The sequence below is a fragment of the Syngnathus acus genome, chromosome 5 (assembly GCF_901709675.1).
Source record: "Syngnathus acus chromosome 5, fSynAcu1.2, whole genome shotgun sequence".
Lineage (NCBI taxonomy): Eukaryota > Metazoa > Chordata > Actinopteri > Syngnathiformes > Syngnathidae > Syngnathus > Syngnathus acus.
This window is the reverse complement of record NC_051091.1, coordinates 14,092,219-14,105,834: the sequence shown is the minus strand read 5'-3', so window position 1 is coordinate 14,105,834 and position 13,616 is coordinate 14,092,219. Positions and strand designations below refer to the sequence as shown.

The 13,616-nt window shown below is 49.5% G+C and overlaps 1 protein-coding gene across 5 annotated transcripts; it reads right to left on the bottom strand.

Moving 5' to 3' along the window:
• Window positions 1-205: 205 nt before the first annotated feature.
• Window positions 206-12,492, bottom strand: smpd4 (sphingomyelin phosphodiesterase 4). 5 transcript variants are annotated; one of them, XM_037252515.1, is made up of 21 exons: window positions 12,398-12,492; window positions 12,150-12,202; window positions 11,654-11,740; window positions 11,493-11,579; window positions 9,430-9,566; window positions 9,269-9,344; window positions 5,338-5,446; window positions 5,217-5,269; window positions 4,961-5,112; window positions 4,752-4,884; window positions 4,600-4,671; window positions 3,563-3,652; window positions 2,785-2,936; window positions 2,408-2,498; window positions 2,241-2,341; window positions 1,981-2,144; window positions 1,491-1,696; window positions 1,188-1,418; window positions 899-1,030; window positions 695-823; window positions 206-617 (listed from the first exon to the last, which is right to left on the bottom strand). In XM_037252515.1, exons 3-21 carry the CDS (start codon window positions 11,690-11,692, stop codon window positions 300-302), a joined length of 2,472 nt encoding a protein of 823 aa, XP_037108410.1. In that variant the 5' UTR covers window positions 11,693-11,740; window positions 12,150-12,202; window positions 12,398-12,492; the 3' UTR covers window positions 206-299. The 5 variants fall into 5 exon arrangements, with proteins under 5 accessions (XP_037108410.1, XP_037108413.1, XP_037108412.1 ...); XM_037252518.1 differs by having other exon boundaries at window positions 12,150-12,199; window positions 12,402-12,479; XM_037252517.1 differs by lacking the exon at window positions 12,150-12,202 and having other exon boundaries at window positions 12,343-12,492.
• Between the last annotated feature and the right edge of the window lie 1,124 nt (window positions 12,493-13,616).

Below are 13,616 nucleotides of genomic sequence, written 5' to 3'. Positions count from 1 at the left end.
CCCCACATGACATAAAATGCCACCCTGCCCATGTTGCCCATACTAAAAACTGCTACTGTAAACAGGAAAAGTAAATAGGGTGTTACTTGTCAATCAACCAGCGCCGTTTGTTTCTGGCACCTTCCAAAAACTGAAATGTTTCTATCAGGCAAATTGAAGGCAAGCGTGAGCAGCTTGACTATAACCGGACAGACAGAGATTTCACTGGCTCCAAAATGCTGCATTTTATTGAGTGTTTGTGATGAAAATGGCCGCCCCTTTGAAAGGGGCTGACTCTGGTATCCTGTGTACCAGTCGGGCTAGTGTCTCTTCCATTTCTCCGCCCACAACATCACGGCCACCCCGTGCAGGAAGACGGCAGCAAGGATGAGGAGGGTGCTAGACACGGGACCGAAGGACAAGAAGGCCCCGGCAGCGTAGGCGAAGCCCAGGAGCAGGATGGTCCTGTAGCTGGCCAGCGGACGCAAGCTGACGCCAACTCGCCGCTTCCTGTCCCAGAACCGAGGGGACCCAGGAGTCCTCGCCAGGACTGCGGGGTCGGGGCTTGTCAGGTAGTGCTGACACAGGCGACCGGCAAAGTCCGTCCGCGAGCACAGCTCAGTCAAGGGGCCTTCAAACTGGGGATGTGGACCACACCCGCCGGGTTAGATGTGCATCTGGGCCCACTCTGGACTTTTGTGTGGCGGCGATTTACTTGGGCGTTGAGCAGTGACGACATCCGGTACAAGAACCTGACCAGCAGTGCGTTCTCGTAGCTCCTGATGGGCTGCAGCTCCGGGTCACCTTGGAACTGAATGTCGAACCTGCGCAGTCCATTGATGATCTGCACGAGAGCGCAACGGTCAATGCGATGGGAGCGCGCGCAGTCAACGATGGAAGGATAAGCTCAAGTGTACACCTGCATCCTTCCCAAATCAGTGAGGACCAGGCCACGGTCTCCCACGACGCAGTCGGGCAACCGCTCGGACTGGCCGTCATCCTCAGAAGATGTGGAGATGGCCGTGAGCTGAGTCAGCTGACCCTGGTTGAGCTGCCAGATAAGAAAAGGGGGCTTGAGGGAGCAGGCGCCAGAAGCTGACCGGGCATAATGCAGGCCCTTTGACGCACTCGGCAACCACCCGGATCACAGCCTTCTATGCTGCAGCAAACGGGACTGAGCAGAGTCAAGTGTGCTCCGTGGGACAGACCTTGAAGACAGTGCACAGGTTCTCCAGCGCTCGGTCCAAGAACTCGTGAGTCTTGCGCAGACACTCGTTGTTCTCGTCCGCCTCGACGCCACAAAGACCGATGCTGGAATCTGAGGACGGCGCGGTCAACCATGACAGCAAAGACTTGCTAGCCGCCGCTTGGCAGGAGCGGTCCGAGATCCGTTTGGCCGTGTGTCTGGCTTGCGCGACCACCTGGATCAATCTCACCACCTGACAAACACGAGGGTGACCTCCAGGACCAAAGTCACGGCACTGCAAAGCTGCGACGGTATGGCGCCTCACCGCAGCCCGCAGCTCGGGGCCGAACATCTGCTTGTACTGGCAGTCCTGGCCTTCCAAGGCGTACACATGACTCTTGACCCGGAACACAGCGTCGGTGGTGATGCGTTGCCGTGACGATAGGAAGCTGCCTCCCTGCCCGGGAGTCAGGTAGCCTCGCGGCTGCCGGTGATGGGGGACCAGCTCCGGCTCCAGGAACAGCTGCTCGGCTGCAAGAGCGGCTCATACGGTGAGCCCTAAAGCGCCCGCCCGCCTGATCATTTGTTCTGCCTCTCGCTCATGCTGGAAGCTCACGTAGCAGTCAGCTACGTGAGCCTGTCTGTCCCTGTTGTTTCACGTCCCCATTAAGCGAGTTTGGTTTAGGGCTGCAATTGATTATTTTTCTTTGACAATCAATCCAGCTATTCTGCTCCTTAATTGATAAATCTAGTTTTAAAAAATGGTTTTCATTTCCATCTCTTCCCGGTTTTGCTAGTGGCGGCACTCATCTTACCCTTGTGGATCATGTCCGCGAGGTCCGGCTGACAGAAGACTTTGGCCACTCGGAAGAGCATCAGCGCGTTCTTGGCGTTGACCAGGTCCATGCGCACGGCTCTGTTGAGGAACACCTGGAATAGTTTGGTGTAAACCAGCAGGTTCTCCTGAACAAAGGACTCCCTGCCCGTATGCAACAAGGAAGCCGCCAGTTAGCATCGGCCGTGACGCAGATCCACGGGCGGTGCTGTGTGGCGCGGCGCAAGTCACGTGACGCACCATTTGTCAGGGTCACATCGGCCGCTGTCCGCCGGCAGGGGGGCCCTCTTGTCACCAGCGTACCTCCACGGCTGGATGAAGCTCAGCCACGTTTCCAGCACCTAGCACCACGACAAGGAGATCAGTGGCCGCGCTGGCTAGAAAGCCCGAAGCCCGCGGACACATACCGCTCGGAAGGAAGCGTCCAGAGGCCAGTGGCCGAAGCAGTGCTGCAGGAACAAGAAGAGCTTCTGCTGCACAAAACGCTGCAGCGCAACTCTGCACAGACCCGCACGGCACACGTGACACACACGTCCCGCCTGACAACATGGGACACGCAGCAGGCTTTTTTGAATGAAGTGCTGAGTGCAGGCATCCGTCCGTCCCGCTTTGCCTCACAACTGACCCGCTGAGTTCTTGGCCAGACACGCCAAGCCATCCCACCTTGCTTTGTGCCGCCATCGGCAGTATACCTTTCGCCACACGAGAAGCGCTTGGCGCGAGCTTGCTTGCCAAAACGGACGGACGGACCTCGACGAGGGTCGGAGCGAGCAAGCAAGCCTACCTCTTAAACTCCTCCAAGGGGCCGGCCTGGGCATGCGAGTGGGTCGGGGAGGCCGACGGCTGCTCCGGCTTCAGGCTGTTGGAGAAGGCGTGCAGGTGTTTGACCAGCAGACGCACGGCCAAGACGTGCTCCTCGCTCGGACTGAATGGCTCCTACGAGGCAAGCGGAGCAAAGTCAAGCTGCGCTCCGCAACGCCCGTCGTCCCGTCGCCACGCAGCCAGTAGCCACACTTCCGGGCCCGATGCAGCCAATCGAGCAGCAAAGGCTGTGCGCTGGAGAACGGAGGTCCCGCATAATCCAACTTTGGGGAGCAGCTTTGGGGAGGGGAGGAGCGGGTCGTCCCGTGCTGGGCTTGATTAGTCCAGCTTGACTTTGTGCGGAACTCAAATACAAGACGACAAAAGTGGTTTTCTCCTTTCTTCAAGGCGGGACCTCAGCGCTCCACGACAGGCCACAGCATCTCTTAAACTCAAACACCAGCAAACGCCACACCCCAAACTGTATTCACTCCAAGTTAGGAATGCACGTGGACAAGGCCTTTTTGCACATCTTTTCAGCGTTTGCTTTCCATACCACTGCAGCCAGACAAAGTCATAAGCCAAAGCACATTCAAGCCAGCAAGAGTACTTGGGAGGAGCTGGAGTTCCAAAGGGAAGGAAACGAGGCCATGTCTCTAACAAGTGCTCCGACCGAGCAGGACCTTCAGGTCTCCGCCAAGTACCCCTAAGCAGGAGCAGAGGTGACGGCGCAGCGGGCGGGCGCAAGAAGGTTTAAGTACTTGGTATGTGTGGAGGCTCCCCGGGCCTGGCGGGATATGCGGTTGGCACGGCATGCTGGACATACTGAGGCGGTACTGGAGCAGCGCCAGCTGTTGACCGGTAAACCACCGACCAAGAGAGGGGGAGGGGAACAGCACAAAGAGTAACCGAAGAAGGAGAAAAAGGTGCATCAGTCAGGAGGAAGGTGACAACCAGAGGAGAACAAAGAGGAGACACCAACAGATGAAAAATATAGCATGAGAAAGAAGAGAGGAGATAATCAATTACTGACTGCCACACATTTTTCTTCTCCTGGTTTTTCACCCACAAGACCACACACAACAATGGACCATTCGCGTGGGTAAATGATCCCCATCTCTTGTGTTTCAACTCCCATCATAACATTTAGAGGAGCACTGAAATGAGACAACGCTGGAAAACTGTCACATTCGCTCATCGCATGATGTTGTTGCCACCAGCCTTCGCAAGTCTTACTCCGACATTCAATCGAAAACCCTCAAGTAAACTTGACGGCAGAAACTCTTCAAGCCATCCAACGAGAAAGGTTTCATGCATGTTACTTTCACGGCTTAGACACGGAGAGACACAGTAGCGGCATTTTATTTAGCAAATCCAGTTTGTCATTCAGGACTTTTTCATACTGTAGTTTTTGTTTTGTGTTCGTCGGCACCCTTTTGTTGTCAAAAGAAGCCTCAGCATGACTTCTGGCCAACATTTGAACTACACGTTCGGCGCAGCACGCAAGGAGGCCAAGCAGCCAGACGGAACGTTGGCACCCGGGGGTGGGGGGTACGAGCCCGCCCGCTGGCGCTCCCGGCTACTACTTGGCCTCGCTTGTGGCATGCATGGCAATGGGCACTAGGCCGTCAGCAGCGCACGCAAGAAAGAAAAACGTACGCAGGCAGGAAGGAAGGAAGGAAGGCAGGAGTCAAAGTGACGAGTCCCCTTTGGTGGAGCTCAAGCTACCTCAAGAGGCAGGTGAGGACGAGCGAGGCGCACGAGCAATAGGACTCTTGGAGCCAGTTGCTGCTCTTACCTTCACCTGGGGCGACTGCAGCTTCTGGTACATCTTTAAAGAATAGTGATGCAGCCACACCTCTACCAGCATCTGTGGCACAGGCGCACGCCAACACACATTTTCAGGAGTCCCTTTTTGTCCAGCGGCTGCTCTGGGCAAAGGCGACGCACCTGCAGCAGCGTTTCAGACCTCCAGATTTCCTGGGCGGCGGGGTCGGCGTTGACGGAAGGCTGAAGGAAGATGTGATGCTTCAGCAGACTGGGACTGTGGAGGCCGTGTCCCACCAGCGAGATGTTGGCCGACCTGTGCACACGTTGAAGAGAGCACTTGACACCACAAGCTTTACGCATGCATGCTGAGACAATCAGGCGCAACGTGCCTCTGAGCCGGCGTGCTGACGGAGCCCTTGCTGTCTGAAAACGGTGAGGGGGGCACGCTTCCTTCAGTAGGCAGGAAGTACTTGAGGTACATGTCCGCCAGCACAAAGTAGGCGCTGTCAGTAGTCCCGACATGTTGGCTCCCAGGCAAGTTCTGGAACATCATCCAACCTTAACACAATTGCGCGCGCGCGCGCACGCACGCACACACAAACAAACAAACAAACAAACAAACAAACGCACGCACACACCTCTCACCTTAGGCGTAATAAGGCAGGAGGCAAAGTAGAAGATGAAGAACTCAAACGGATCTGCACTACATTGAGGAATAAGTTCAAGTGGCGCGTGAGAGCTGAGCATCAAGCGGCAAGAAGGATACTCAGCGCCATGTTGAGAGTCAGTATGCCAGACATGGGAAAGTGTGGTCGGTTGTGAAAGAGCGGACAGTCGGGAAGGACACCTTCCTGGATGGATGTCTTCACCGGCGCCTGCGTGTGCAAACCAAGGACAGAGCACGCCATTTGCTACAGTAATCCCTCGCTACATTGCGGTTTGGTTATTCAAAATAAACCTTCTAAATTGAGGAATTATGGCACGAAAGTTGCACACATGTCAGCAGAAGACAGGGAGTGTCCACACAATCGCAGTACGTACACTTGTACGTTTTTATTTAAAAAAGTTGTTACAATAATAAGAGTTCTAAAAACATATTTATATTATAGTACCCTGTTATAAAAAATATATAATAATAAAAGAGTTCTAAAAACATATTTACAGTATGTAACGGCAACGCCGATGCGTCGGCGCATGTGTCGAGCTCATAGAGCGAAGCCCGTGTCGGTGCGTGTGTCGCGTATCGAAAGTCACGTGACCAAAACAGCAGCAGTATCGCCTGTCAAGGAAGCGCGCCAAAGCTCTGTTAAAGGAAGCCGGTCAACGGGATGGATCTGCCAAAACAATATAGGATCTTTTGCGGTTCATCCTCGAAGTTATCAAGAATTATGGAGCAGCCCCAAGTCCAGGGATGAGAATCTTCCGCGGATCCGCGGATTTCCGTGTTTTTTTTCGTCGGGAGTATATTTTCGTGAATCGTGTAGATCCGTTGAGAAAATTGTTTTTATATATGGGGGGCGGCTGGCAGCAGTATTGCGACAACAGCCGCCTTATTTCCGGCAGCATTTGGCGCTACTTTCGTTACATCATTTGCCTACTCATTTGCCTAATTAGCAAAAGTTTTAACCAGCATGGCGAAAGTTTTTGAGAAAAAAGACGAGGATCGTGCCAGGGAAATAGACAAGTCGAACGGGATCAGGAACTGCTTCAGATGGGCATGGCTCGAGAGCAGTGTCATCTTACAACTCGGAAGACAAAGACGCTCTTAAAGCAATGCTACAGTGAGCGCCCGGCGCGCTGCAGTTGCGCGATCGGACAAAATTAAGCTCCCTGCGCACTTAAGTCCACTTGAATTTTGGAAAGTACATCAGGAGTTTAAAAATATTTTCTAAATTTCAGCGACGGCTCTGTCACAATAATGCAACCAGCGCGGTGCAGTTGTGCGTTCGGTAACGCGCTACGGTTGCGCGTTCGGCGGTGCACTGCAGTTGCGCGATCGGACAAAAATGCGCAAATGAAAAAATGCTTAAAGTCTTGGAACGGATTAAAAAATGCCATTATTTGTAATGGGAAAAATAGATTCGGAATTCGACCGATTCGCTTCTCGAACCGCCTTATGGAACGGATTGTGGTCGAAAACCGAGGCTTGACTATTATATTCACCTTGGTAGCCCACCAAGCAGGAATATTTTTTTAACAAAACTGTTGAAATTGAGTGATGAAATTAATGGTTTTGGGGTTGCCATACTGCCAAAATCCAGGAGTTTCCAGGGAGCTTTTCCCCTGAGACCCCTACGGGGCGTTGCCCCTGGCCCCCTGCGGCCCCCAATGGGAGCCTGTGGGCCCCCAATAGGGGCCTGTGGCCCCTGCAGCCCCCAATGGGGGCCGCAGTGGGCCGGGCTTCTGGCCTCCTGCGGCAAGTGGGGGGCACAGCCCCCCCCCAATGGGGGGCCTTCGGTCCCCCCAGTGGGGCATGCGGCCCCCAGGCCCCGGCTACTTTTCAGTGTTTTTTTTCATTTGCCGTTCTCATCCCTGCAAGTCAGATACTGGGACAATCAAGACCCATTAGACTGCATTCCAGCCTCATCTGTGCAGTGTGAGCGGGTGTTTTCAACGGCTGGAGAAATTGTGTCCAAAAAGCACAACCGGCTAAATTTCAAAACATTGGAAAAACTTGTTTTAAATAAAAATTTGTAAAAAACAAATCCCAGTGCACAAGCATCCTCTTTCACAACACGTTCACTTAGATTTTCATGTGATGATACATGTTTACATTATTGATTGACTGTATCGAAAAAAGAAAATACATTTTAAATGAATATGTGAAAGAATACAATATAAAATATCCATCCATCCATCCATTTTCTGTACCGCTTAGTCCCCACGGGGGTCGCGGGTGTGCTGGAGCCTATCCCAGCGTCATCGGGCAGTAGTCGGGGGACACCCTGAACCGGCTGCCAGCCAATCGCAGGGCACACAGAGACAAACAACCATTCGCACTCGCACTCACACCTAGGGACAATTTGGAGTGCTCAATCAGCCTACCAAGCATGTTTTTGGGATGTGGGAGGAAACCGGAGTGCCCGGAGAAAACCCACGCAGGCCCGGGGAGAACATGCAAACTCCACACAGGGAGGGCCGGAGGTGGAATCGAACCCGCACCCTCCTAACTGTGAGGCGGACGTGCTACCCAGTGCGCCACCGAGCCACCTACAATACAAAATATAATTACTTAAATTAATTAATGTGTATACTAGGACATCAAATCTGAATCAGTTGAGTCTGTCAACTCGGTTGCCTGTAGTATTTTTAAGGTCCAGCAGGTGTCACACTCAGTATCACAGTAGCGACACAGTATCAATAGTTTGGCAATGTGTCAAAACGCTTCACGACGCCTCATCGACCCATCACTAGTATGTACACTTGTTATAAAAAAGTTGTAATAATAAAAGAGTTCTAAAAACATATTTACAGTATGTATACTTTAGCTACATATACATATGTCACGTCACACACACGCACGCACCATATTATATTATACATTATTTTCTGGATGTTATTTATACCAGTGATCCCCAACCTTTTTTGCGCCACAGATCAGTTACGTATCAGGAATATTTTCGCGGACCGGCCTTTATATAAAAAAATATTACATTTAAATAAATAAATAATACATTTATAATATATAAATACGATGAAATAAAATGATACAACTGGCATAAAAACAAGTACAAACGACATCAAAATAAAACTCACCATTACGTTGAATTAGTGGGGGCACTGAGCTTGTTTCTCAGAAACGAGCCGGTCCCATCTAGGTGTAATCGGAGACAATGACACCCGAAGTGGTTAAGGTTTGTCTTTTAATGCAGGATGCTTGGTCTCCATGTGCCAAAGCAGTTTTGAAGGCTTCATTGCCTCGTTAGCTAGCCTGTCGCCACATATTATGCAGTGAGCTTGGCGCGTCAGAGGCACCTGTGGCGATAAATCCATATTTTAAGTAGGACTCCAGAAATTTTCTTTTAAATGCAGCTTTCCTTTTCTTAGAAGTCGTAGCCTCTTCTTCTTCCGTCTCCTCATTGGGCTTTTTTCCCTTTCCGAAGAAGCTTTCCAAACATCTGTTTCTTGCTCATTTTTGCTTGCTTCACGGGCTCGTGACATGTCACGTGACCGAGACGAGCGTCTTGACCTGAACCGACGGATGTAATTGGGAGAGAATCGCCAATTTTTTTTATATTTTTCAAAATAAATTCTTACTCATTTTTGCTAGCTTTGCGGACTCGACTGGGGAAACACGTCACGTGACCGAGCATCTTGACCTGAATTAATTGATCGTCGATAAAAAATATATATATATTTTTTTTTTTCTGTGCGGCTTGGCGGCCCGGTACCAAGTGAGGTACCTAGGTCCGTGGCCCGGTGGTTGGGGACCACTGATTTATACTAAGTATTAATATAGTATTTACATGTTTGAAACTGTAACAAGTGAGGTACCAAGGTCCGCGGCTTATTGATACACAAACAATGCATATTTGTTAAAAAAAAAGGGTGACACGACTTCGCGGATTTTCGCATGTCTTGGAACCAATTATCCGCAATAAACGAGGGATTACTGTACTTCCAAAAAACCCATCCAAAACAAGCGGGCAGATGGACCGGCCACAGAGCCACCCAACAAGCCACGACGAAAGTCTTACCGGCAGATAATTGACGGGCACTTCGTATTTGTATTCCTCTGCTTGAAGTTTGTAGACCAGTTTCATCATGGGCCCACTGGGGAAGGCAAGCAGAAACTCCTCATCCGTGTTTATACGCAAGTACGCACACATTGCCATTAAATGCGGAAGGGATGAGTCACCTAGGCTTCAGGAAGTCCACAATTGGTGCAAAGTCGCCGCATCGCGAATGGAGAAGGCGAAGGTTCCATCCTCCCAGGACGCCGTCCAGACTTCCAAAGACGCTCTCCACCAGCCAGGAGAAGATGGCGTGCAGCTCCTGAAGCGGCCGGCAAAGCAAAACAACAACTCCATTGCTTCTCGTGTAAAGGGACTTTTTTTTTGCCCACAGAGCGGAAAAGGCAATCTGCTGGGATAAGCACACACATCTTTTTGCTCGCCACTCGGGAGCGCATTGGCTCGGTGTGAGCAAATTTGCCGGCCGGTGGCAGCGCATTTGCTTTTCACTGCCGTTCGGAGCTAGACGCCCGAGGCTGACTCTTCCGACCAGCTCCTCCTGCCAAAGCTTTGAAGGCCTGACTTCTTTAGCAACCCTCAAGTTGAAAACGACATTGAAAAGCCACGCAGTGTGGCATTTGGGCTCCTTTTTTCTGATAGCTCTGCCTCCGCTCCTTCTCAAAACTACTATATACATTAGACCAGTGGTCCCCAACCACCGGGCCGCGGACCGGTACCGGTCCGTGGGTCACTTGGTACCGGGCCGCCAAGCCGCACAGGAAAAAGAAAAAAAAAAAAAACATTTCTTTTTTTTTTTCATTGACGATCAATTCATTCAGGTCAAGACGCTCGTCCCGGTCACGTGACATGTTTCTCCAGTCGAGCCCGCAAAGCTAGCAAAAATGAGTACGAATTTATTTTGGAAAAATATAAAAAATTTGGCGAATCTCTCTCAATTACATCTGTCGGTGCATCTGAAAAATAAGGACTCTTGACACAGGACGCTCGTCTCGGTCACGTGACATGTCACCACAGTCAAGCCCGCGAGGCAAGCAAAAATGAGCAAGAAACAGAGAAGTTTGGAAAGCTTCTTCGGAAAGGGAAAAACGTCCAATGAGGACACTGAAGAAGAAGAGGCTACGACTTCTAAGAAAAGGAAAGCTGCATTTAAAAGAACATTTCTGGAGTCCTACTTAAAATATGGATTTATCGCCACAGGTGACTCTGACGCACCAAGTGCACTCCGCATATGTGGCGAAAGGCTAGCTAACGAGGCAATGAAGCCTTCAAACCTGCTTCGGCACATGGAGACCAAGCATCCTGCATTTAAAGACAATCCTTAACCACTTCAGGTGTCATTGTCTCCGATTACGCCTAGATGGGAACGGCTCATTTCTGAGAAAAGAGCTCGGTGCTCCCACTAATTCAACGTTTTATTTTTAAGTGGTTTATATTTGTTTTTATGCCAGTCGTATCATTTTATTTCATCCTATTTATATATATAAATATTTAAATAATAAATATATAAATATATTTATTTATATAAAGGCCGGTCCGCGAAAATATTTCTGACACGTAACCGGTCCGTGGTGCAAAAAAGGTTGGGGACCACTGCATTAGACTATATCCGAAGTGCCTCCTCTTCTTCCTTTTGGAGAGCTTGCGATCAGGCAGCATTTTTGTGTCAGAGGTGGTCAACCGTGGACGTGAAAAATACGCTACGAGTGCCAACCGGTTCTCAGCGAGTGTTCAGAAACGCAGACCATTGCTCGAATTTGCCGTCCGATTATTCAGAGGGCACCAAAGACCGAGTTCTGGCACATGCCCTCAGCGCTCCGGCCGGGGACACCGTGCTGGTTGTGTTCGCACCAGTGCTGGTTGGGTTCTCAAAGGAAGGGCAGCGCAACGCACTCCCCCTCTCTCGACACAGCCGGAGCCGTGCACTCTCCTCATGTCGGAGGAGTGCACGGGTGTCATAAAAAAAAAAAAGGGAAGTTCCCATTGTCCCACTTTTTGTGAATGGAGCTCTGCGTTGGGATGAACCAGAGCACCCGACACACACAATAGGACCCAAACTGTCAAATGACAGACTTGTTTGAATCTTTATACGTGGGGATCTATTGGTAAGATTTGAAAAAACCTTGTGAGTGTAGCCAGCCAAAGAGTTAACGAATATCAAACGACCGGCTTCACCACTGCACCAACGGCCAGAAAAGGTCACGTGTAGAGTGCCTATTTGCATTCGTACCTTTGCATGATAATCATCAATGATCTTGATGAGGTCCTGGCATCGCTGAGCCAAAGTCTTGTTGGGTGAGTCCACTTTGAGGTTGGCCTGAAAGCAGCACACGAGCCTTAACTTCTTGCAATCAATCAAACAGCCAATCTGTCAAATCAATCGGGCCTCACCAGGAGGAAGCCAGGGTGCTGTAAGCTTGGAGCTGCCATCAAACAGAAGCTGGAACCCCGGTGGCTCTTCCAAAGCCTCCTTCGCTCCTGAACCAATCGCGCGGCACAGACAATGACTGGTCGCCGGGCGACGTCAGGAGAGAGTGAGGCAAACAATGACCGACTTCTGAATAAAGCGTGACGAATAACACGCGATTTGGGAGCACCGACAAAATCGAGCCCAGATTCAAACTCGGAACTGTGAGGCAAACAAGCTAACCACTGTTTCTTCACCCTGTACGGCTTTGTAATAACCTCAGCACATTTCAATAAAACACTTTCGACACGTTGTGCTGATGGCCGCAAATAAGTATTTTATTTTCAATTGGTTCAAGTCAACTGTGTTTTGGATCAGACTCTGGGACATTAGACTCCAGCTAGCTAGCTTGGCGGACATAAATAACCCACAATGCACACACCACATAATTGCAAACTGAACGCTGTCCCAGTGACTGACCTTCGTTCCAGATGCCCGCACAGATTTAAAACGAAAAATGTTGGACCGATTTTCTTGTCGTTCAAGTCATCTATCGGTGTTTCGGATCAGACTCTGTGATGTCAGACTATAGTTAGCTTAGCTTGGCGAGCACAAATAACCCACAATGCGCACACCACATAATTGCAAACTGAACGCTGGCCCAGTGACTGACCTTCGTTCCAGATGCCCGCCCAGATTTAAAAAGAAAAACCGATTGGAAAATGGACCGATTTTCTTGTCGTGTATTCAAGTCAAGCTTAGGTTTGTTTGAGGGTACTTTCCTTTCTCCCGCTCGCCTGCCTGACGTCACCTCTTCCACTTTCTTTTTCTTATATTAACTGTGCTGGCGTCCCACCAAATTGCGGCCTCTGCCGCCACCTGCCGCTCACGCGACAAATATCGCACCAAGTCCTTAGCTAACAAAAACACATTAGTACGTGCAACTAGAATGTAATTTCTGGAGAAATTGCGTGTGAAGGCGAAGACTTTGAATAATTTCTTGGTGAATGCTGCCGAATGATGTTGAAACGAGTTTAATTACTTGAGAAATGTAGAAAATAGAAGTGTAAAACGACATTTTGGAGAATTTGTGGTGAATTTCAAATTTTTGGTAAGTGGGAAGTTGTGGAATAGGTAGGAAAATGATGAACAGTTGAAAGTTGGAACGGGTTGAATCGGGTGAGAGATGTAGAAATTAGAGTTGAAAAACGAAATTTGGGGGAATTTGGCTTAAATTTCAAAATTGAAAATTTGGAATTTTTGATAAGTGGAAAGTTGTGGAATAGGTAGGAAAAAGATGAACAGTTGAAAGTGGGAACGGGTTGAATCGGTTAAAAAAATGTAGAAGTTAGAGCAAATGTTGAATGCCTCAGAGAATGAATGGGAATTAAAAAAACAATTGCTCCAAAAATGTTTGAAATCTCGAACAAAACGAAAACTACAGGTTCAAGAGGTTTACTTTGGAGTTCAAAAGTTGAAACGGGTTGAATCGGACAAAAATTGTAAAAGTTAGAGCAAATGTTAAATTTAGGTCACTTCTGGTTTCATTTAGGGCACTTCTTGTTTAATTTAGTGCACTTCCGGTTTAGCTGAGGTCACTTCCGTTTTATTTGGGGGTCACTTCTGGTTTACCTGAGGTCACTTCCGGTTTTATTGAGGTCACTTCCGGTTTGATTTGGAGCACTTCCAGTTCATTCTGGGTTCATTGGGGGCACTTCAGGGTCAATCCAAGATGGCCACCACACTGGAGGTGGTGGTCAAGGGTTGAATTGTGTAAGCATAGTGGAAGTGTGTGAATATGTCAAGCAGAAGGTGAACAAAGTGAATAGAGTTGGAATGGGTTGAATCGGTTGAAAAATGTAGAAATTAGAAGGGAAAAACTAAATTTTGGGAAAATTTGGTGTGAATTTCAAAATTGAAAATCTGGAATTTTTGGTAAGTGGGAAG

What these genes read in the sequence shown, in the direction of transcription:
- smpd4 (XM_037252517.1), bottom strand. Translation starts at nt 11,692, where the DNA reads ATGGCAGCTCCAAGCTTACAGCACCCTGGCTTCCTCCTG. An exon ending in GGTCTGAAACGCTGCTGCAG is followed by an intron (nt 4,672 to 4,751) that starts GTGCGTCGCCTT and finishes CCTGTGCCACAG; the next exon opens with ATGCTGGTAGAGGTGTGGCT. An exon ending in CGTCACTGCTCAACGCCCAA is followed by an intron (nt 618 to 694) that starts GTAAATCGCCGC and finishes CCACATCCCCAG; the next exon opens with TTTGAAGGCCCCTTGACTGA.